The sequence below is a fragment of the Oryza glaberrima genome, chromosome 10 (genome assembly GCF_000147395.1).
Source record: "Oryza glaberrima chromosome 10, OglaRS2, whole genome shotgun sequence".
In the NCBI taxonomy this organism is placed as follows: domain Eukaryota; kingdom Viridiplantae; phylum Streptophyta; class Magnoliopsida; order Poales; family Poaceae; genus Oryza; species Oryza glaberrima.
Window position 1 is genome coordinate 17,484,440 of NC_068335.1, and position 24,674 is coordinate 17,509,113.

Sequence of the window (24,674 nt, forward strand, 5' to 3'; positions counted from 1 at the left end):
AGATTAAGATTTTTTTTTATGGAGGGAGCATGCCTGTAAAGAGGCGAGGCATGAGTACAGGGCGAGGCATGAGATGCATATATACATACTCCCTCAGTTCTTTAAAAAAATAACTTCTAACTATGAATTTCTAAACGTAGTCTATGTTTAGATTTGTACCTAGAAATTGTTTTTTTACGAAGAGAGTAAGCTTATTTTATCATCTCGGCAATGGTGGTTAAATGGCGATTGACTATGACAACGAGAGATTCTTAACCAGTGATTGATTTATTTTAAGATGAAACGGGAGTAGTAAGCTAACTGCATACAGGTATCAGGGGGAGGGTGGCCGAGTGGGTGTTGGACTCGCAGCATTACCGAAAAGGCGCATATGTCTCCCATCCCTAGGGCACGAGGGGGGCAACGCAGGAGGAGGCTGCATCATCCATCTTCAGCCATCGAACGCATGCATAGAATAAGACTAGCTCATGCATCATCATGCACCATCTTCTTCCTCCTCCTTTAGGAGTGGTTGCCAAGCTAGGTGTCGAGTGGGGTGTGTGCATGGGCCATGGATGGGTACCCATCCCCTTTCATCCTCACCCTACTCCTTGATCATTGGACGGTCCATGTTTCTCCCATCATCTAAATGTTACTTGTATTTTCTTTTCCTGGCCATATATGGCGTGTCGATTTATGGTATTATATTGAGTTACACGCACCGGCTTCATTCTATGGATTTCCGAGTAATTTTTTTTTCGGAATTCGATTTTCGGATTCATTTTAGAGATTTCCGGCTACTTTTTTTGTCTACCATCTTAATTTTTTGTGTGCACGCTTACTAAAAAAAGATGTCTATAGAAAAGTTGTTTGAGAAAACTATACTAATTCATTTTTAAATTTAAAATAATTATACTCAATTAATCATGCGTTAATAACTATCTTATTTTACATACTCTCTTAATCTTTTCTTTTCCTCTTCCCTGAAACACTGTCTTAGTCTTAATTAATCTGATCGATTGGAAAAGACTAAGGCCCAGTTTATATCCCACATAAAAATTTTACACCCTGCCACATCGAACGTTTGAACACGTGCATGAAGTATTAAATATAGGCTAAAGAATAACTAATTGTACATATTACAACTAATTTGCGAGACGAATCTTTTGAGCCTAAATTGCTCCATGATTTGACAATGTTGTACTACAGTAAACATTTGCTAATGATAGATTAATTAGACTTAATAAATTCGTCCTAAAGTTTACTGATGGGTTCTGTATTTTTTTATTAATATCCGAACACCTGATACGACGCCCTATATAATATCGGATGTGATATGCTAAAATTTTACGCCCCTGATCACCCCTAAAGTAGGTTTTTTTTGGTTCTCTCAACTGCTGGGTGAGTTTGGCAACTTGTGGCGTGCTATAGCTCCATGACCAAATGAGCAGACAGCGTCAGTGTCAGAGTGTAACTTCTTGTTTACGGATGGACATACCGATCACTAACCAACCAAAGCATCAATTGTTTTGCATGCTCTCTGTAGCCATGTAGGCATGCATCCAGGCATGCATCAGGGCCAGCATATGTTATTAGGAGCTAGAGGCTGGTCAAATGACAGTCAAATCCGACCGGCCGGCTGTCAGAAGGCACATCAGCAGTGTCCCAAATTATAATATGGAGTGCTAATTATTTAATTAATAATCTAACCTATACTTCATTCTGATGCGTCATTAGCTAGCAATGGAAACCGTGGGGAGAAAGCGATGCTAGTAGCTTTTCCCCACAGTTGCGTGGAATATAAAAATTTTGTAACTTTGTAAGTGGTGGATGAGAGTTTGTGGATTCCACTGTTAATTAAGCTCATGTAAAGGATCGGATTAGGGGTATCAGAAATTCAGGATTAATTAGTGATGATATGATATCGATCACCTGCTGCGGCTTGCTTTGCTGCTGCGTGCATGTTAAAAGCTCCCTGCCTTTCTCTCCTTCCGGCTATCTGGTGTAATCCGATCTCCGATCGGTCGTCTTCATTTCTTTTTAGTTGTTTTGATTTGCTATTAGATCTTGCATGCAGCGTGTAGAGAATTACTTTGAAAATATTGCGTTGCTGCAAACATAATTAAGGATCAACATTTGTCCCCCCAAAAAACAAAGAGGTGTCCTCTGTTTGGAAGCTTAGAGAATTCAAAGCAGTTTAATTTATGAGTAATTTATGAGTAGTCAACGAAAATCTGGATTTGTCAGTTTCTGATATCTAGATTATTTTGTGAATTTTACAACTACAATTTTTTTCAATGCAACTGAGAAATTAATGCGCGGAGAAACTAGAGGCCCTGATTGAAGAGCTTCTAGCTACCGCTACTTCTTTCAAATGCTCCAATTCCCCCAAACAGTCCGGATTCTTATTAAGATTCTAAGAATCTCTAGTTATATAATTCAGAAAAGAAACTAGTTATATAACCCAACTTCTTCATATTCAAATTGATTACCAACCAACGGATTCTTATAATCTTAAGCTTCTCTAGACTGAACCAAAGATTTTGTAATAAGCTGTGGTTGCTACAAACTTTCTCTAAACGTGGGGGAGGAGTAATTTTACAGTCCTTAAAGAGATCCTAAAATTTTAGTATAAAATTTAGTACTTTATAGTACCTACTACTCCTTCCGTTTCTCAATGTAAATACCTAGAATGACTTACATTGTGAAACGGAGAAAGTACTTATATACCAAGAGGTATCAAATTTATAATGGAAAAAATGATACCTTTTCAAGAACTGTAAAATTGCTCGTGGGGGAGACCGTTTTCTTTTTTGAACGACTCGCACGAGACGGTGCGAAGGGGGAGACCGTTTTCTCCGGGTGACGACGAGCACGTACGGCAGGGCCGGCGTCGCAGGCTCGGCGACGCACATGCGCCGCCGGTTAACGGGCACGCGCGCGTGCGGTGCGTGCTTGGGTGGCCGGCACCGAACGCTAACACGCATGCAAGTTAATCGTATTTTTTTAACCTCTTTCGGTTAGTAAGTTGTCCAACTAGTGACTTAGCAAACAAGCATGGATCGATTATGAAACCGACACGGCCAACGACAACGCGCAATACTACACTACAGTAAGTACATTACTGCAAGCATGCAACATGTAGTGCTAAACTAATTGAGCATCGAACTAACCAACTGTCAGGAAACATACTTCTCCGAATTCTAACCCTATGTACCACATCTCTGAATTTTGTAGAGTAGATTATAAATAAGTTAGCACTCTCTCCATCTTATATTATAAGTCATTTTTTACTTTATTTATATAAAAAAGTAATATTTACAATACCAAATTCGTTTTATTAAATATAACATTGGAACCAATATATTTTGATAAAATATAAAAAAATGAATATGAAAATTAAAACGAAATTGCCATATTTTTCTACAAATTTAATCGAACCCAGAAAAAATTTAACTAGTAAAAATAATCAAAACGATCTATAATACCAAAGAGACATAGAACAACCTAGTTCAGGAGCAATGTACGGTGGTACACCCTGGGTTTTATACTACTACATGTGTTGGTTTTTTTTGTTTTAATTCCCAAGACAACGTGCAGGCCCGCGCGCCATGCCGCTGCCGGACCACGCGCGCGTCGAGACCGAAAACACCAGCCAATGCAAAGCGCGCGCCGTGCGGTCGGTCGGGCACGAACTCTCGCGCGCCCGCCGGCACGGAGCCCCACACGCAGCGCAACGCCACGCGCGCCACCCCCATCACCCCGTGCCGGTCGGTGCCCGTGCCTCTCCGCGCCGCGCGCGCCCCCTCTCGCGGCGGCCGTAGCGGGCAGCGCGCCTCGCGCGCGCGGGCCGAACACCTCGTGTGCGCGCGCCGCGACGATGCATGCCCATGCAGATGCCGGTGTCGCGCGCCTCCCCTGCACACGGCTACATTGCGTACATTCCCCGGCCCGCGCCCATCAACGGCTGTCTTGGCGGATGGCGTGGCGTGGCTGCTGCTGCTGCTGGTTGGCATGTTCGCACCAGCCTCGCCAGCAACCAAACTGTGGAGTCAATTAACTCCTCTGCTCTGCACAACCAAAAATGAGAAAAAAAAATGCAGTAGAGATACGATTGGTGCAGATCAGATATGGCATTAAGCTTGGACAAATGATAGATCATATATATATATTCATATCACTTTCTGTCATGCTTGTGCTGGATTTTTATTTATTTTTTATTTTTTTATCGATTACACAGAAGACACACACGCAAACCACTATATGCGCACACCGCAAGCACGTAATTGTGTGGGGTTTTGATCATGTAATAATCCATATTGCCGTCCACTGTTAGCCGTGTTTTTGGCCTGTGCAACTGTTTGCAGCTACGCAAGTTGATGTACTAAGTATTTATTAGTAAGCAGACAGAAAGAACATCTATTTTGCGTCCATGCTGCTTTATGTGGAGCTATCTATGAATAACTAAAGCCTTAATTGAGTTCTAGCTATGTCAAGCAAATCAACATCTCTTATCTTTTATCTTGAAACAAAGTCCTATTCTAAGGATTAAATTAGTAGTAGCATTCACCCGTCCTCTATGTCACATCCAATCCTAAAGATGACACGGGAGACGACAAAGCGACGACCATAGCCACCAACCCTCTGTTCCTCTATAATGCCTAGCCACTGTTTGAGAGGCACACCTACAAGCCACGTGGCTATAAGGACAGCGGCGACATGAATTTTCTCCTCGAGAAAGCATATTCAGTTCGGGCATTGAGGTGACCAAGAGGTTGGAGGTGGTCGTACAGATCTATACCATTCATAGCCGTATCTAGTGAGAGGGCCAGCGGATGGCGGGGTGGTGGAGTGGCAGGTGGCAGTGGAGAGGGTGGAAGGAGCTGTCGGATCTGGTAGCTCCAAGGCAGGATCCGATGTTATTCTCTAGACTAGCTAGACCCAATGTCTCTCCAACAAAGTGGCTCTTGGTGATGACGGTATGGCGCAGTGGTCTCAGGAGATGGGCGTGGAGGAGCGATGGTGAAAGCATGGCACGACGGTCTTTGACTGATGGAAGATGGTAGCAATGGGGAGATAGTGGCATGGGAGAGCTGGAAGATCTCCAGGCTAAAGCCCATCCTGTTTCAGGGCCGACAACGGTGATGCCATTTTGGAGCCGCAACTTTTTTGGGGTTGTTGTCTTGGCGTCTTCCTTCCCTCCCTAGGGAATTAATTTCTTCAGGTGAAAACTACGTCCTCGCTTTAGACAGGTCCTTTCTCACCAATCTCTGCTTCAGACGGTTTATCCTGTTTTGGAAGCGCTTCCGTTCACCACAAGATGGCCATGTTAGCAGTCTGTACATGGGAGAGTGGATCCATTCTTCTCTCGCCCACCCCCTCTTGTTCCCAAAAGTGTCTTGAGTGCAGTTGGGATGTCTTACTGTTGTCTCTCAGTAGTGAGCTTTTCTATCATAGGCGCGTGGCATGACTGTTTTTTTTCTTGATTATACCTTTCGAAGGCTAGTCTTATAATTTTTTCTGTTGTATCAATATGAAATATTCCACTATCTTATATGGTTTATTTAATAGAAAGTAGTTGCATTAGTAAGAAAAGAACAAAAATAGTAAGCGATGCACCGGCGAATAATGAAGTCGTGGATGCATTACTCCAACTATTAATATTTAAATCCTAATTTCCACAAATATTACGCACGAATAAGATGGGTTTTCAATAGGATTTCAATGATGTCAGAAATGTGTTGTTGGTCCCCGTCTTTTTTAGCGTGTGTTAGGAACATATTCCCAGTGTGTGTGGTATCATGTATCTAGTGGCGAGTGCGTTTACCATATAATTAAAAATACAGTACTTCCTCCGTATTAAAATATAACAACTTCTATTTCAATTTTTGTTTCAGACATAACAAATTTTGTCACTAAACTACCTATACTATCTCTACTATCACTTGGCTTTATTATAGTCCTAACTCCTAAGTAGTATGAGCCTGTACCGCACCCACCTCGAAGAGGTAACCCAAGTATTTTTAAACCTCTTCTTAAAACTCATATTAAAGGCTAAAACAAACTTGCTATGTTTTCAGACAGTGGAAGTAACAAATAAAAAGGTAATAACAAAAAGTAAAGAGAAGAAAAAAATATGGACTATCTTAAAAAATGCCGTAAGTTTTTTTAGAAAAAACTTTTAAATCTAATTATAGTATAGTTGTAATAGGCGTTTTCCCCGTCGCATGCACTAGTATAATTGTATAAGCAGGCGCTAGCTTAGCTTTCTCCTAAAACGACCCTGCAAATGGAGATGAACCCCACGATGGATATACAGTAGCTAGCAGCAACCTTCGCCGGCTCGGCCTGTTTTGAAGCCAATTTGCACCGGCAATCCCGATAAGGTGACTCGGACTCACACATCAACCCCAGTAATCAACGTACTACACACCCACCCGTCCATTTCGCCGGAAAGTGAAAACTCATCACTACAATCTCCTCCTCTCTCCTCTCCCACTTTTATGTAGTATATAGCCATGGGTGGCGCACTACTAGCTCAGAGGGAGATTGCTAGCTGATCACAAGGAACCCGTCGTTGCAGCAGCAGCAGCGTAGTGCGCTTGCTTGCACTAGCAGCAGCACAGTGACGACGACGCTAGCTAAGGGCAGAGGAGAGGAGGGTGATAAATACAGGCAATTACTAGCTAGCTGTTTCACTGCAAGGATTAGATAGATCGTAGAGAGTAGCAAGAAGAGAAGAGAATAGTAGAGGAGAGAGAGATGAGGCAGTCGAGGTTCAAGAGGATCTGCGTCTTCTGCGGCAGCAGCCAGGGGAAGAAGAGGAGCTACCATGACGCCGCCATTGAGCTCGGCAACGAGCTGGTAATTAAACTCTAACTCTGTCCATGCATGCTACTCCTACATATGCTTCTTCTTCTTCTTCTTCTCCTCTGTCCATGGTCACTGTCAGTCTGTCACTATAACCGTATCAGTTCATCGGTCTGCAAATATAATGCAAAAGTTGCAGACTTTTTTTGCCAAACAATCCCCTCTGCTACTACCACTGCTCATTGAGCAAGCAAGCTATAGCGAATTTCGTTTCTGAACTTTCTGCACACGCCGACTTCTTCCACCAAGCTGATGGATCGTCTTCTTATTCCTCCTCCTGCCTCCCCGTCGCCGTCCCATCTGTTCATGCGCAGCGGCCGACCGAAATTTTCCATGGTCCATAGCCGAGCCGGGTCCTACTGCATTCACGGCGCCATAATTTGCGGCCATAGCTCATATCAGCTCAGCTCAGCATCGCTGCTGTTGCGTCATCCATGTCGCCTCGCATTAAAGACGATCAATCACCATTTCGCCATGAGCTGCTACATGCTGCTGCTGCTGCAGGTTGGGTAATTAATCCAAGAAAAATAGTAACTTGGACCGCATCTTGCCGGCTTATTAGTTACTACCCCAGTTGATCAGTCATTAATTCATACTAGTCCCCTTTTGAGTGCACACAACCCACCTGTTCGACTCACGTACGACTGAATTTAATCGACGTATGTAAACGGCTCTAAAATACATTAAAAGCATGTTTTCTTTTGATTAATCTATGGCTGCATGTCTCCCGTAGTTGTACGTGAGTTATAACTGGAACTGAAATTTAACCGCGCGGTTAGATGGTTAATCTGTGTGTGTTATGCATGCAGGTGGCGAGGAGCATAGACCTGGTGTACGGCGGCGGCAGCATCGGCCTCATGGGGCTCGTCTCTCAGGCGGTCTTCGATGGCGGCCGCCACGTCATCGGGTACTCCACTCCTCCATGCTAGCTGCACACTGTTACTACTAGTACTAATTACTGCATGAATCCCCAGGAGAATGTCTCTCTCCCTGTTTGATTAGTTTTAGCAGTTTTTAATTACTGCATACTAGTACTTCTAGCTAGTAGCTTGTGTTTCCGAGTTCTTGTGCTGATCGCTTCTTTTTGTCATCTTGTTGTCCACGCGCAGGGTCATTCCCAAGACTCTCATGACGCCAGAGGTACGTCTCATTTTGTGTCTACCTGCAACAAAGTTACCGTACTCCTATATGCTACTCCCTCCATCCCATAATATAGCAACTTAGTAGCGGACGTGACACTTCATAGTACAATGAATCTGGACATGCTTACTGTCCAGATTCGTTGTACTATAAAGTGTCACATCAGGTCTAAGTTGCTATATTATAGGACGGAGGGAGTATATAATATAAGAGTGATTTTGGATAGATGTGACACATCCTAGTATAATAAATTTGGACATACATTGTACTAGAAAAACTTCTTATATTTTAGGACGAAGGGAGTATATTATCCAGGAATAATGTATTGTTGGTTCTCATCGGCATGTAAGTCACTATGCACACAAAGAAACATGCACACAAACTGCCCCGGACGAGTCACTGACGATTGGGCCCTATCTATTTTCCACCTTCAGTTATAATCACAACATTATTGTTAAATTTGTGATTCTGAATAGAATCAAAAGTTCTAAGTAAGATCGAATAATAGAATCGTATGTATTAAAAAAACATAAAATTGAAGATTCTACTTGTATAGAATCGTAAAATCAGACATCTTAACTAGGATTACAAAGTCGTAAAATCGTATGACAGTTAATAGAATCGAGATTTTAATAACCTTGAGTTGATCCACTTCAGCTTGTACCCGTAGCAGTACTTGCGTTGTCACGAACCCAATCATGGCAGTGAGCTCATCTTTTGGAAGTTTTTAAGGTTTTTGGTTAAGTGATACTAGTAGAAAATATAATCAAATGGGGGGTTTGGGAGTTTGGACCCCATGAACCAGCCGTTGTTGGAGTCCCAGGGGACATTGGCACTTGGGCAAAAAAAGAATAAATCCTGAGCAGTTGTGATCAAGGGCTACATGCTCTTTCAGTTTCAGGGGCACAAATCCAGATCTTGGCGTGAGATTAAACAACTCACCGAGATGCAGCTTTACAGATGTTAATTTCCTTAACCCCAAAAAGTCTTGCTGTGGCATCATCCTGTTCTACAGAGAAAGAGGACCTTTTTTTTTTCCTTTTTCTTTTTTGAATTCTTGATGCTAGAGCAGAAGCAGGGTGTTGTTTATAGGCAGAGGTGTAGAAGTAGAGGGCACTGTCTTTGACTGCCTATGGCGTCTTGCCCAGAGGAATGTTCTTGTTGTGTGTGTGAAGTTTGATAAAAAAAAAGGTTCTTTTTGGGTTAAAAAATATTACTTTGGGAGAAAAAAGTTCACAGTACTAGTATATTACTAGTACAATTATTTTGTTCAAAAAGAAGGATAAAGCCTACTGGTCTTGCTGTAAATGAGGGCTAAGTCGGTTGTCATACACTAGAATAACAATAGTGTTTGTTCAAGTACATAGTCTAAAAGTAGTTACTATTTGGGACAAAGGCTGTATCAGCCAGTATATAATTTCAAGAGTTTTGGGGTATGCAAGATTTGAAACCTCTTAAGAAAAAATAAGTATATAATTGACCCATAATGTGTGATAGAGTATGGGAGTAGTAATGACTCTGTACCTTTTGTGCTTATCCTGTATACCATGTCACTATACCTATACCATCCATAATCATGCCACAAAGAAATTAAAGCTGGCCATCCATACTCACCTGTCTTCAATTTCTTGTGGTCCTCTTCCTACCTGGCCCTTTTACCATTCTTCAGGGAGGCAAAGAGTAGTAGTTAAATCATCAAGTGTCATTTCTTGCTCCCCTTGGAGCACAATCATGCCCTCTTGGGAATGTATAAGCTACTCCTACTAGTGTTTGCCTGCACTGCACATACACCACCACCATCACCACTACAACACACAGTATGATAGTATCATGGCATGCCAAGAAACTCTTTTTACTGTTCAGCTTTGCATTTTATCATGCATGCATTGCTCAGGATGATTGCTGATTGCAAAAACCAAATCATGGTTCATTGTTTCTGGCAGATAAGTGGTGAGACAGTGGGGGAGGTGAGGCCAGTTGCTGATATGCACCAAAGGAAGGCAGAGATGGCAAGGCAGTCTGATGCCTTCATAGCCCTACCTGGTGAGATTTACTTTACAAACTGTCAGTCAGAAAATGTTACTGTGCTACTAACATGGTGTCGTATAGTACAGTAGTATAGTCTGCAAGTTTATCTCATCTGGATCAGGTGAAAAAGAACATTCAAGTCCCTGACAGAGAGAGTTTCAGCAAGATGGGAGCAAGAAATTAACTTCTGCCACTGAACAGTGCATGCACCATACATGCCTGAAAAGAAAAAAAAAAAAAGAAAGCTGGGGCTACCTATCTTTCTATCTAGTGTAACCAATAATTGGAGCTAGCTAAGCTACCACTGCAAGTGATTCTTTGACTGATGAGTAGTAGTAGATGGATGTATGAACACTGAAAAAATTATCTGTCCAGCATCTTGCTGTGTGTGTGCACCGAATATTCATTCAGAGTTCATCATGGGAATGTGTTGATGATGCAGGAGGGTACGGGACTCTGGAGGAGCTGCTCGAGGTGATTACATGGGCACAGCTTGGCATCCATCATAAGCCGGTACATTACATACTGCATGCTCAGAGTTCTTCAGAAAGTTCAGAACCGCAAAATAACTGAAAAAAATGTCTGAATGTCTTGTTCTTCAGGTTGGGCTGCTCAACGTCGACGGGTACTACAACTCGCTGCTGACGTTCATCGACAAGGCGGTGGAGGAAGGGTTCATCAACACCAGCGCGCGGCGGATCATCGTCATGGCGCCGACGGCGGAGGAGCTGATGGACAAGCTAGAGGTAGACGTTGACTGACAAGACAGTCACTCGATATATCGAACTTGGGTTTCAGACTTTCAGGTTCTTGCATTGCAGACCTCTGAACATTGCAGACTCTGATGAACATTTCTGCTGCAGGAGTACGTGCCTTACCACGACAGGGTGGCATCGAAGCTGAACTGGGAGATGGGCCACCTAGGTTACTGACGTACTCACTTACAGCTGCAGCAAATTGCCAGACAGCAATGGCGATCGATCGATCAGAAGACGTAGGAGGAGGAGGAAGAAGAAGAAGAAGAATCAAGTCGATCGACTCATCATCAAGAAGCTGGGAAAGATTTGGTTGATGCAGCAAGAAAGCCAAGAACGAGAGTGTGGCGTGCGTGCGTCCATTTTGTATATGTTTGCTTCGATCAGGGGCAGCTTGAATACTGTAGTAACTTGGATGCTTGATGTCCTCTTGATCTTCTACCTAGCTACCGAGATAAGAACTAGTAGTAGTAGTAGTAGTATTCCAGTAGCGTATGTATGTCAGTAATTTTCAAGATATCCAGATTCGATTGACCACAGCAAAGTTGTTTTTGTATCACCCCCGTAATGCAATGTGTGTAACTAAGCGTTGAGAGGCTGACTCATGAGGTCTGAATTGGATTGGTTCCAAAATCGATCGTTTGGTAATTTGATAGTAGCTTTGTATGTGTTTGATTAGAGTCAATATTCATATAATATTATCACCATGGTAAATTGTTGAGCAGATTATCACCATGGATTATCAATTTGATTATAGGAATAACTTTATTTATTTATTTTAAAAAAACTTAACTATGTTAGTTGATTGGGAACTTATTTGAACATGCTTAGAATTACCGTTAGAATTTTAATTTTTATTGGCAGTCAACCAGGAGTTGAAATAATTTAACCTAACAATGAATTAGTGGATATAATACCACGTGGACGTCACATTGATTAAAAGACTATGTTAGCGTGCCATGTAGCTGCTACATAACATAAAATGATGTCCAAACCGAGAAAATATGTAGTGCAAATCATAAATGCAGTAGAAACTGTCTTTGGATCAAAAAATGGACAATGAGTAAAATTTTTACTCATAATAACGTGGACGAATCTCATATATCTATTTTTCGATCCAACGGTAATTTACAGGTTTCCACTGCATATGTAGTTTCCATCGCATATTTTCCCATCCAAACCGTCTAGGGAGACAAATTAAATGGTATTGATAGTTGAGAAAGATGTCATACATGGTTTCTGTGGTTGAGCGAATCACAGCCCCATTGTTTGGCTATTTGGAGAAAAAAAACAAAATGGCATATTTACAAATGAAAAATAATTTGTGAATAAAATTTTTATATACGTGTTCTTAACAATCTAAAAACAAAGGCTGAAAAATAAAACTACGATAAAAAAATCCTCAAAATCAATCTAAATTTAAGGTTGAAAATTTAAATTTTGGCTAATAAATATAAGCATAAGCGAAAAAAATGAGGCCTTCAGATTTTATATATTTTATATATAGTACTTGAGAGAGTCAAAATGGTGTTTTTCCATCCTCAGCTGAACCACGGGCTTGTAGGCCCATACTAGCAAGGAAAAAATGGACTAGGCCGAACGAAGAGTCCAGAGACAGGCTATTGAGCCCTGCCCGGTCCGAGCCTCCGCTCCTTTCATCTCTAGAACCTCCCAGAACAAGCTAGCCGGCCCAACCCAACTGGACGATCCAAGCGCGACGCGAGGCCCAGCCCGGGGAAGCGAAAGCATCACCACGCGTGTCCACCCCTCCTCCTCCTCCACGTCTCCCTCCCTCCATTGCTCCCCTCCCCCGCAGCTGCCCAATCCCACGGCCGCCGCCGCCGCCTGTCCGCCATGGTGAGTTCCCCTCGCATCCCTCACCCCTTCCTCCTCGCCCCCATCCCGCTCGGCGCGCGCGCGATGCTGCTCTGATTTTGTTTTTTGTTTTTTTGTTTTTTTTTTTTGTGTTGTTTTGGGAGAAGTAGAGACCCGTGGATGGGTGGATGCTGAGGCCGGATTCGATTGGCTTGATTCGGGGCTCCTCGATGGGCGACACGCCGCCTGTGTAAGATCACGGGTTAAATTTCCTCGTGTGGTTGGTGTAATCGCTCGATTCGATGCGCATGAGGGAATGGATCGCGGTTTCGCGGGGTAGGGGAGTGGAAGAACAGCATGCGATCCCGGGGGTTCAGTTTGCCAGATTTCTCCAGGGGAAAAATAATTTTCGAATATAAACCGGCACAGGGATTTGCCTGTTTTTATACTTGGATCGCGCCTTGCTTTCGTTTGTTAGATTTGGCAGTACAAACGAAGTCAAACCGCATCAGCAAATGATTTGGTCTGTGCAAGCTGCCGAATTACGGCATCGCGTTGTGATAATTAGAGACTTCGCTCTTCAATTATTTTGTGGTAACTAGTTTCTGCGACCGCTGTGGCGTGGTATCGTGCCCGTAGGTTTGATTGGAATGGATTGGCTTTGCTTCATGGTTGATTTGGCATTGGATATGTTGCGAAATGTCCTCCCCCTTCCAAGGACCAGTGTTGAAAGCATACATATCCAAAAAAAATCCAAATGCATGAACTACTGCTATTTTGAGTTGTGCCGCTTATTTACATAGTTTTGCTTTTTGATTTACAGGCAGGGAAGCTTATTGCAAACTTGATTGTCATGGGCTCTGGGATTATAGGAAGAGCTATGCTCCAAGCATACCGGAAAGCACTTGATAGTAAGTTTTTTCATCCATTGCAGTCTGTATATAGAGGTTACCTCTTTGTTCCTTGACTGAGTAGATAGAAACATGAGATGTGGATTGATATCAGCAAACTTTAGTGAAAAGACCGCTTACGTGGAGCAACAATCGCTCAAAAACTAAAATGGACGGTAATTTTGCATTTTGTTATATACTGCACCAAGTTCTATAAAATGAACCATAAACGATGTTATCAAATACTTAGTAATTAAAATTCCTTATATTGACATTGTCTTGTCAAATAATTATTAATTAAAATTCCTCATATTGTCATTGTCCAAGTAAGATATGACCCTGTTTTATAGATGCTTGCATTTGGACTATAACTTTTTTGGTATTACTTACACATATAACGCTATCTCCCTCAATATCAATTTGGTTTTATGTTGCCTGTTGCTCATGAGATTTGTTGTTTGATTTCTTCTCACATGCGAGACATATTTATGATACATGGATGTCTAGCATCTAGGGGCTTAAAACTGTCATAACAAGTTTGAACTTTCATTGTTTACTAATATCATTCTGTGCTAGCTACTTACAAGTTGGGTCCACTTATGTTTTAACAATTTGGTACCTGCAGTTAAGTCAGTTCTTCGGTTTTATGATTTTATGAAGAAATGGATATCTTTGTTTTTTTGCCTAACTTATGGTAGATTTTAAAGAAGTACCATAAAGGCACAAACTCTATTTTACTAGTTTTAATGGTACTTGTTTGCCTGGATTTTATTTGCCTAAGTTGAACATAAATGTCGTCTGCAATACAATGATACAGAACTCACCTCTGTGTTATCTAAGAACTCTGATTTGCATAATTATGAGATCAGGCCAACTATATATCTGATTAGCTTGTATCTAAAGTTTTACAACTCTAAAAACATGTTCACAACTAACTTCTGAATATCAGAAAATGGAAATACATTAGTACTTATTAATAGCCACCACAAGACAAATATGACCTTTCTTAATATTTTCCTGCCAAATCTTTGACTGTAGGAGAATTGTTATTATTCTTTTTTGAAAGAAGGATGACTTATGTTAGTTTTCCTCCTATATTCTGCCAGATGCAAATAAAACTGGTGTGGCCCATGAAACAATTAATAACATTCGTAGAGCCAGCAAAACAATGACTGAGCAAGAAGCTAGGCAGATACTCGGTGTATCTGAGCAGTCAACTTGGGAAGAGATTGCACAGGTCTGCTACTTGGCTTCTTCTTTTTTTTTTTTTTTTTTGGGGGGGGGGGGGGGGGGGTCGCAGCGCTCCTAAAAAAATCATTTGATTATGATTCGACTATCCTAACAAATATATTTTAAAAATTGCAGCGCTATGATAATTTATTTGAAAGAAATGCAAAATCTGGGAGCTTTTATCTTCAGTCGAAGGTCCACCGAGCAAAGGAATGCCTAGAGAATGTGTACCAAAAGAATAAGCAAGATGGAACACCACCTTGAAATTTGCAGTCCTTGAAAAAGCATCTTTTCAGATATATTCTTTCCCACTCATAAGAGAAGTGTACATACCAGAATTGGTCGCTGCTGTTGTGGAAAACTGTAGTGTACACGTAGTGGAATCAATAAGAATCAAAGTGCAGCGAGACCTTGGAATTGTGGAAAACTGTTTTATGAGGTTTCAATAAACTCTAGCATGAAGTACGATTTTGTTCTTTTGATTTGACCTAGGAAACAATGCAAATTTTGTCATCTTGGTGGCTGCTAGTTAGGTTTAAACATTTGAACATGTACTGTCCCTCATCAAAGTTTGGCATTGCAGTTAGGCTGCCAGATGGACCAATGTTGAAAACAATGTTTTGTGTTATGCTAATCAATCAGCTACGGAATTTTGCACATCCAAAGCTTCTGGTCCAAATGTTCAGTCGAGTGTCAACATATGTTGCCTAAAGGTGATAGGACACAAGCACATTTTCTTTTGGACACATCCGTGCGTCATACACGTTGCTTTCTGTTTGGTATAGGCTTACCATCGATCCATTCCTGTATTTATAAAACGTGCAAGTTGAAGGGTTCTTCGGTTTTGAAGTGGATTCCTGCAATTTAAACTTTTAAAATGCTGTAGATAACCAGATGGAATGATCTCGCTCACCATTTCAATGCCATTGGCATTTGCGTTAGCTTTGCTAGCGGTCAGGCAGGCACTTTGTGTCACCAAACAAAGGTTTTGGCATCTCAATGGCCTAGACTTGGCAATTGCTCGATTTGAATTCCATTCACAAAAATTACTCAATTTGAAGCTCGGGGGCGCAGTGATGCGCAAATCTTTTGTGAATTACAGCAGATTTGCGGGGCTATCGTTTGGCTTATTTAGGGAATAAGCCAAACAACATTGCAAACGAAAAGCAAAGACTGGAAAATAAACTGCGATGAAAAAAAAAACCCCAAAATCAACTCTAAGTCTAAGGTTGAAAATTTAAATTTTGGCTAATAAGTATAATCATAAATGAAAAGATGGGATCTCTTCCTCTAGCTAGGCCTGACCAATGTTTCTCTCACGGTTGCATCAGTTGTGTTTTTCTTTCTCCGTCTCACATTCTCAACCGACGATCGACATAATTCATAAGATACACGCAAATTGCAATACACAACATTCATAGTACTTTCGTCTGAAGAACACACGTTACGAATTGTTCGTAGACTTTGCACGGCAACGGCGTGCCGTCACGTGCCCGGACACGATTGGGGAGCGAAGGTTTTTGCTAAGCTGCTGCTAAAATATAGGTGTCGTTGTGAACTAACGGCAGTTGAGGTGAGGCAATCGATCGGCGCCTTTCGTTTTGGTGAATGATTGATCAATTGATGTGTCCACCTCCTCACACGAGAGGTTAATCCAAACCATGTAATCCAAAATAGGAGTATATAGAAAGCTCTAACTTTAAGCTTATAAAACCATTTCTACCTCCTCGTAGGAGTATTGAAAAAAAAAAGTAGAGCAACAATGGCATTTTTATCTCTACCCATTGTCAAGTGCTGGACAAGCTTCGCACTTGACAAGCTTCGGCACTATGAGATATTGGTAATGTAGTGTTGATAGCTTGTACATGGATTAGTACTAATAAGGGATAAATATATTTATAATACCAAAAAAAATAGTAGGGGAAAATTTGAGCGGATGTTTGGTTTGCACATGTAGAAATTTTATGGGTATTAGCTTACCTAGTGGATTTTCCTGCATAATTTTATCTGGAGATAGATCTGAGATGATGTGGTGTTAGTACTATACAACTGTTAGCTTGCATATCCACAATTTCATTTTGTGTATAACTATTGATTACACGGTTAAAATGTTGTACTTCTTTTGTCCCATAAAACCAATTCCTGGAGTCATGGAGATGAATCCGGATATAATGTATGTCTATATTTATTCTCATGACAGGATTTTTTTAGATAGAGGAAGTAGATATTTTTTTTCTATTTCTATGATTTACGTTGTATAATTTCTAACCTTCAAAGAATATAGCAGTTTCTTTTAAAACTACCTGAACAATAAATACAATAACAATGATAGATAAGATAGGATAGATAGATAGATAGATAGATAGATAGATAGAAATGAAGGAGATTACGCAGAATTCATGTAAAATTAATCCCTCCATTAAAAGTAAAAAAGAGCTAAGCTTATCTCCCTCTACTTACAAGTAGGCCCATAATTTAGGTGGTGTTTGAATCTAGTGACTTAACTTTAGTATATGTATTTAGACACTAATTTAGAGTATTAAATATAGACTACTTGCGTTGTAGTGCCATCTAGACAGGGCCAAAGTTTTAGTTCCACAAACGACAAAAAAGATCCTCAATGGCCTCATCTTTTGTGGGGCCCACATGCCATAGAGAGAGGGCCATGGGCGACGGCGCGCGGACGGGTGTGTGCATGTGTGTTTTGAGTTGTTCACCACCTACCCTCCATTTCTCCCAACAACAACAACACGAGTACACACGACTCGATCCTCTCCCCTTCGCTGTCCCTCCAACAACTAGCTTAGCTAGCTAGCTTGCTCAAACCCAGCGACGATTAACAAAAACCACAACCATTATTAATCCTCCTCATCCATCCTCTTCAATTCCTCTCCGTATTAATCGAAACCACAAGAGCGAGCTAGCTAGCGATATATCCCCCTCTCTCTCTCGTCTCAAGAAGATCGATCTCCAAAATCGAACAAAAGCAGTATTCGATCAGGTGTTCGTCGTCGTCAGAAGAAGCGAGCGGTGCGTATTCATCGTCATAATCCATCCCCCCGTGTTTATCGATTTCTCCTCTCGATCTCCTCGTGATCTCTATCTCTTCCCGTCTGGATTAATTCTTTTTTTTTGTGTTTGTTTCGATCGGTTGAAAATTTGGGGAGTGAATTCCGCTGCATGCATGCGTCGTTTCCGTTTGCGTTTGCGTTGCTGCTGAAGTTATTATACTGCTGCTCCCTGAAAACCATGCGACATCTCTGGCTTGTATTCTTGTTTGTTTTGTCCTTTTTCCCCTTCTCGATCGATAGAACGGATTGATTGGATATGGATTGCATATATATCTCTCTGTGTGTGTACTTTGCGTGTTGTGCTTGTTTGATCGAGTCGTTTCGTTTTGGTTGAATAATTGGCATTTCATCGAGTTGGCTAGCTCAACGCACGCACGTCGCAAAGAAAGGAATGGGTTAACTGCGAGTTTCTCTTTATTTTAATCCTTTTATATGGTGACCATATTTCCTGCCTTTTTTATTATTTTTTTTAATTTTTTTTTGTCTATTTAGCTAGTACGTACGTTCCCTAATTGTGCAGTACAACTGAATGAAACTGGAGAGCTTTGCAAGAGGCTGACTTTGGTTTTGGTGTACTTCATGAATCATGTGATCGAGATTATGCAGCTAGTATTAGCTATAGCAAAGTCGTTCCTAGCTGTTCCAGCAGCTTATTTATTTAGTTATTCAATCCATCAATTCAGAGGTGTAGATCATTTGCATCGTTTTTATTTCCGCTCACTGGCTGAGATAAGTGGGCATGATTGATCCCTTTGTCCCGTTCCGTGCAATTGCTGACGTCACACGCCGTCTGACGTGGCGGTGCCACGCTGGCGGCATCTCCCTCGCGATTCCTTTGGCTCCTGAGCGAACCTTCATCTCGCAATTGCGCACGAGGCCGACCTAATTTAATTTTGGGCGTGGGTGACCGTCATATTTAATAATCCCTCTATCCTAAAATATAAGTGATCAATCATATATGACATCGTTTTTTGGATAGAGGGAGTGCGTAAGTACTCATTCCATTTTATGATATATGGTACGTTTAACTTTTTAAGGTGCAATTGCCGATTGATCATTTGTCTTATTCAAAAGAAATTACGTAATCTATTATATTATTAAAGGAATAGAAAAATGAGTCTCCACGTTCGCTCTCATGGCCTAGAAATTCTCACATTAATCGGAGAAAAAGAAAAGGTAGAGTCCATATAGAAATACAATTTAGAAATAGCTGAAATTCGGAATTAAAAAATAAGGAATATTAGAAGAGGAGACTGGAGTCCATATAGAAATACAATTAGGAAATAACTAAAATTCAGAATTAAAAATAAGGAATATTAGAAGTAGAGTATAGAGTCCATATAGAACTACAATTAGGAAATAACTGAAATTCGGAATTAAAAATAAGGAATAATAGAAGTAGAGTATAGAGTCCATATAGAAATATAATTAAGAAAAAAATAGAAATTCAGAATTAAAAAATAAGGAATATTAGAAGTAGAGTATAGAGTCCATATAGAAATACAATTAAGAAAAAAATAGAAATTCGGAATTAAAAATAAGGAATATTAGAAGTAGAGTATAGAGTCCATATAGAAATACAATTAAGAAAAAAATAGAAATTCAGAATTAAAAAATAAGGAATATTAGAAGTAGAGTATAGAGTCCATATAGGAATTTAAAACTAACTAAAATTTGGAATAAACATAATAAAATTAAAAGTAGAGTTTAGAGTCCGTATAAAAATAAAATTTACAAATAACTAAAATTCGAAATTAAGAAAAACATAGGAATAAGAGTTTAAAGTCAATATAATAATACAATTTAGAAGTAACTGAAATTCGAAATTAAAAATTAAAGAATATTGAAAGGTGAATTTAGAGTCCACATAGAAATACAATTAGAAATAATAAAAATTCAGAAATAAAAATAAATAATATTAGAAGAAGAGCTTAGAGTCTATATAGAAATACAATTTACAGAAAATTCGGAACTAAAAAAAAGAAATATTAAAAGACGAGTCTACAGTCCATGTAGGAATATATATAATTTACAAATAACTAAAATTTGATATTAAAAATAATTGATAACTAACATGTATATAAAATACAATATCAATATTACACATTAGTAGTTTTGTAAAGTTATTGTAAAATTTAAAATTATGTTGTCATTTTAATATATTTGAATAATATAATGCGAAAACATATATGCTATTATATGAGAGAAAATATAATGATGCTAGTTGCGCAATCTGCGCGGGCCACCATACTAGTTATCATTTATTTCAGCAGGATGCCTCTCTTTTTTAAAAAAATAAAGGCAGATCTTGCCTTGAGAATGACTTAGGAATTCAAGTGTTCTAGAGAAAGGTAAAAAGGATTTTATTTCCCTAGAAATTTTCCTTGGACACGCACATTAGAGTTTCCTTGTCCTAATAATGGACAAGAATCTCACACGTCCCAGCCTCTACCTCGTTTGACTAGCTACATATACGTTACTAGCCCAAATGTACTTCCTGCCGAACAAATTAAATAATGACCTTGGCTATAGCAAATTACTGCTCAGATCAAGAGCCCTAGAGCTCAGATTTCAACTAAATTATTCAATATTAGGCGATCGAAGACCATGCATGCAGTCTCCTATGTACAGATTGGACCATCACATGTGTCAATTATAGTACTAGTACTAGTCAAGAGTACGATAGTGATCGAGTACTACTCCCTCCGTCCCCTAATATAAGTGATTTTAACATTTTGCTTACACTGTTTGACCATTCGTCTTATTCAAAAAATTTTAAAATTATTATTTATTTTATTTGTGACTTACTTTATTATCCAAAGTACTTTAAACACAACTTTTTGTTTTTTATATTTGCACAATTTTTTTTAATAAGACGAGTGGTCAAACAGTGCAAGCAAAATGTCAAAATCTCTTAATATTAAGGAACGGAGTGAGTACTGGTAGTTAGCTTGGACGCCATTGATGATTGATCTCTTGTGCTGTTGAAGCGTTGAACTGCTGAAGCATCCGTCCATTTCATATCCATCTGCCACACACACAGTGCTGATGATGTGACCATCTACCAAATGAGTATACATATATAAACGTAAGATGGTCATAAACACTCCAATTATTTTGTGTGTTCTTGTGATGTGAGCACCCCATTGTTCGGCACATGTATTGTTGGCTGTTGAGCATTGTCAATATAAGATATGCAATTAAGCAGACAAACATGTTAATTTCAGGTCACTCGATAACTGAAACTTGGGTGTGATAACTGAACTAACCGCAGTCATATGCCTCGATCTTACAACAGAACATGACAGAAAACCCAATTTTCAGATTCTACTAGTGTACACTTCTCCCTGTCACATTTTGGTAGCATGTCATATAATGCAAAAAGAAATGGAGCAATGAATAGTGAGTTCATCAATGTTGTCATGAACACATGCTTCACATGGACGCTATGGTGCTCTCTACCACACCCCCATCACGCAGAGGTCGAGCCGTACAGTAATGGAGGTCGCCATCGGGATCGCTGCCGTCCATGTCAACGCTCGGTTTTCCTTGCTGGGATCACGTCTCTCCTAAAAACAAATCAAGAGGGGACAGTTCTTCTTTCACCTGTGTATTTAATTGCGTGGTTCAAGATTTTGTAACAGAGGTTTTCCTCCCTTTTGTTTCACCGATGGGATCTTCTTCTTCCACCAGATAGGTGATCGCCGGTGAGGAGATGTCATCAGCGACGGACGGCGCGGCGTCAAGGCTCGGCGTCGCCGGGGCTCTGGGGATGTCGGTCACGTCGTCGGTGGCTATTGTCATCTGCAATAAGTACCTTATCAGCACCCTGGGCTTCTTCTTCGGTCAGTGAAAATTTCTTTTTTTACTTTCAGAGATTTTCAGATACTGTACTCCGTCCGACAAATTTTTTGTCAAGTAGTTTTACTGGTTGTAATTTTGTAAATTGTAATGTCTGGTCTCTGGTGTGTAGAGATGTTTCTGAATGTCATTTTGTGTTTTGGAAATGTGGAAAATGCAGCGACGACGCTGACGAGCTGGCACCTGATGGTGACCTTCTGCACGCTGTACGTCGCGCAGCGGCTGCGGTTCTTCGAGGCGAAGCCGATCGATGCGCAGACCGTCATCTCCTTCGGGCTGCTCAATGGTATCTCCATTGGCCTCCTCAACCTTTGCCTTGGATTCAACTCAGTTGGCTTCTACCAGGCAAGCACCATTCACTTTGCTGACCCCAATCACTGCATTTTGGTTTTCTCACTTCTGAAATCATGGGTGTTTTTCTCTGCAGATGACCAAGCTGGCTATCATACCATTCACCATGCTCTTGGAAACCATCTTTCTTAGCAAGAAGTTCAGGTCATTGTCAAATTCACACCTCACTCTCTGATAGCACTATGTTGTACAGAATCAACTTGACTTTGATGCAACCAAAGATGTTTTTTTTTTTCTCACAATTCACAACACTGAACACTACTGTCCTGCAGCCGGAGCATCAAGATCTCCCTCATGGTCTTGCTCCTTGGAGTCGGCATCGCGTCGGTGACCGATCTCCAGCTCAATCTCCTCGGCTCGATCATCGCCGTGCTCACCATCGCCGCGACGTGCGTCAGCCAGATTGTATCCTTAATTTTCTAGCTCAAATGAACTAAAATCAGGAACTAAACCCGTCACACTCTGAACATTATTCGTTCTCTGAACTCTACAAATTTGTGTGATTATTGTCTCTCCTTCACCTGGAGCGAAACTAAAGCTGACGAACCAAATCCAGAGGAGGCTGAAGGTGTCGTCGACGCAGCTGCTGTACCAGTCGTCGCCGTACCAGTCCGCCGTGCTGCTCGTCACCGGCCCGTTCGTCGACAAGCTCCTCACCAACCGCGACGTCTTCGCCTTCACCTACACCTTCCAAGTCGTGGTACGTACGTATACCTTGGTGTGTCAAGCCATATCATGCTAGTGAAGGAATGACGACGACGCGGCCGCCATGGTTGACGTGATTAAGGCCCTGTTTGATTCAGCTTAGGATTATTATAATCTGGATTATTAGTAATAAGCTAAAACAAACAAGTAGATTGTTATGATAGATTATTATAATCTATAATCCATATCAGTACTCCCTCCGTCCTAAAATGTTTGACGTCGTTGACTTTTTTAATCATGTTTGACCTTTCGTCTTATTCAAAAAATTTAAGTATTTTTTAATTCTTTTCATATCATTTGATTCATTGTTAAATATATTTTTATGTATACATATAGTTTTATATATTTCATAATTTTTTTTGAATAAGACGAACGGTCATTCATATTTAAAAAAGTCAACGGCGTCAAACATTTTGGGATGGAGGGAGTATAATCTAATAATCTTCTCTGGAGGAGTTATTTTTAGATTATTGTGTGTCTAAAGACCCACTACCCTTATTAGATGCCTCAAATAATCCAAAGAAACAAACAAATTACAATTTATTCTATGTTAGCTTACTATAATCTAGCTTATAGTAATCTGATTGAATAATCTATGTTACAATAATCTTAAGCTTAAACAAACAGAGCCTGAGCTGACATGGTGTTCTTGTGGTTGTTGTTGTTGAATTGCAGGCGTTCATCGTGCTGTCCTGCTCGATCGCGGTGTGCGTGAACTTCAGCACGTTCCTGGTGATCGGGACGACGTCGCCGGTGACGTACCAGGTGCTGGGGCACCTCAAGACGTGCCTCATCCTCTCCTTCGGCTACGTCCTCCTCAGGGACCCCTTCACCTTCCGCAACGTCGCCGGCATCCTCGTCGCCATCTTCGGGATGGGCCTCTACTCCTTCTTCTCCGTCTCCGAGTCCCGTGACAAGAAGCTCTCCGACGGCCCCTCCCCTCCTCTCCCCATCTCTTCCTCCCAGGTCCATCCACCATACCTCACTCTAGCTACTCTCTCACTTTATATATATATATATATATATATATATATATATATATATATATATATATATATATATATATATTGAACTTATTCAATTTTTAATTTTGAAAACAAACTTTTTCAATACTACTCCCTCCGTTTCTAAATATCTGACGCCATTGACCTTTTAAAATATGTTTGACCGTTTGTCTTATTCAAAAAATTTAAGTAATTATTAATTCTTTTGCTATTATTTGATTCATTGTTAAATATACTCATATGTATACATATAGTTTTACATATTTCACAAAAGTTTTTGAATAAGATGAACGGTCAAACATGTGCTAATAAGTCGACGGTGTCAAATATTTAGAAACGGAGGGAGTAGCTTTTAATATCTGAACCCTTTTTTGCGTTAAAAAAAAATATCTAAACCTCTTGATCACACCAACCAATCTGATGTGGCAAAACAACATTGCCACACCAATTTAAATGGTGTGACAATGTTGTCTTGCCACGTCATGATAAAATTGTTACGTCCATTACGAATGACTTGACCGTGGATAAAAGGTTCAGATTTTGGAAATAAGACTATCGATCCTAGCTGACATAGTGACATGAGTGTGCTTGTGTGTTGCAGATGGGGGAGATGAAGGACTCGGAGCCGCTGCTGGGCGGCGGCGGCGGCGGCGGCGCGGCGGCGAAGAGCTCGCCGTGGAACGAGGTGAAGGGGTTGCAGAGCTTCGACGAGGTGCCGAGGACGGCGAAGAGCGCGTTCAGCCGGCCGTGACGACGACGACGAGGGCGGACGCGTGCGCGCGTGACAGCTAGGACTGTAGCTAGTGCAATTTGGGCTGCGACAGCACAAGGAGAATTTGGGGGGAAAGAACATATCATACGCGTCTCATCTCACCGCAGTTCTTTCTGTTCTTTTTTTGTTGTAGATGATGGCGTAATGTGTTGGTTTGTTGAAATTTTTAATGGTTCTTGGGAAGCATCGAGAGGTTCTGACAG

At 40.7% G+C, this 24,674-nt stretch overlaps 3 protein-coding genes across 7 annotated transcripts; all 3 read left to right on the forward strand.

Moving 5' to 3' along the window:
• The first annotated feature begins 6,437 nt into the window (after positions 1-6,437).
• LOC127753357 (probable cytokinin riboside 5'-monophosphate phosphoribohydrolase LOGL10) lies at positions 6,438-11,407 on the forward strand. Its single transcript, XM_052278834.1, has 7 exons — positions 6,438-6,843; positions 7,659-7,756; positions 7,959-7,989; positions 9,933-10,032; positions 10,460-10,530; positions 10,620-10,763; positions 10,881-11,407. Exons 1-7 carry the CDS (start codon positions 6,742-6,744, stop codon positions 10,947-10,949), a joined length of 615 nt encoding a protein of 204 aa, XP_052134794.1. The 5' UTR covers positions 6,438-6,741; the 3' UTR covers positions 10,950-11,407.
• Positions 11,408-12,496: 1,089 nt separating this feature from the next.
• Positions 12,497-15,196, forward strand: LOC127786023 (mitochondrial import inner membrane translocase subunit PAM16 like 2-like). Of its 2 annotated transcripts, none has more exons than XM_052313348.1 (4): positions 12,497-12,629; positions 13,411-13,498; positions 14,584-14,714; positions 14,843-15,196. In XM_052313348.1, exons 1-4 carry the CDS (start codon positions 12,627-12,629, stop codon positions 14,969-14,971), a joined length of 351 nt encoding a protein of 116 aa, XP_052169308.1. In that variant the 5' UTR covers positions 12,497-12,626; the 3' UTR covers positions 14,972-15,196. The 2 variants fall into 2 exon arrangements, with proteins under 2 accessions (XP_052169308.1, XP_052169309.1); XM_052313349.1 differs by lacking the exon at positions 12,497-12,629 and adding an exon at positions 12,684-12,837.
• A 2,255-nt stretch (positions 15,197-17,451) lies between these two features.
• LOC127753385 (UDP-xylose transporter 1-like) lies at positions 17,452-24,674 on the forward strand. 4 transcript variants are annotated; one of them, XM_052278869.1, is made up of 8 exons: positions 17,452-17,737; positions 21,006-21,623; positions 21,800-21,984; positions 22,067-22,134; positions 22,263-22,395; positions 22,529-22,690; positions 23,371-23,661; positions 24,301-24,674. In XM_052278869.1, exons 2-8 carry the CDS (start codon positions 21,494-21,496, stop codon positions 24,448-24,450), a joined length of 1,119 nt encoding a protein of 372 aa, XP_052134829.1. In that variant the 5' UTR covers positions 17,452-17,737; positions 21,006-21,493; the 3' UTR covers positions 24,451-24,674. The 4 variants fall into 4 exon arrangements, with proteins under 4 accessions (XP_052134829.1, XP_052134830.1, XP_052134828.1 ...); XM_052278870.1 differs by having other exon boundaries at positions 21,103-21,623; XM_052278868.1 differs by having other exon boundaries at positions 21,472-21,623.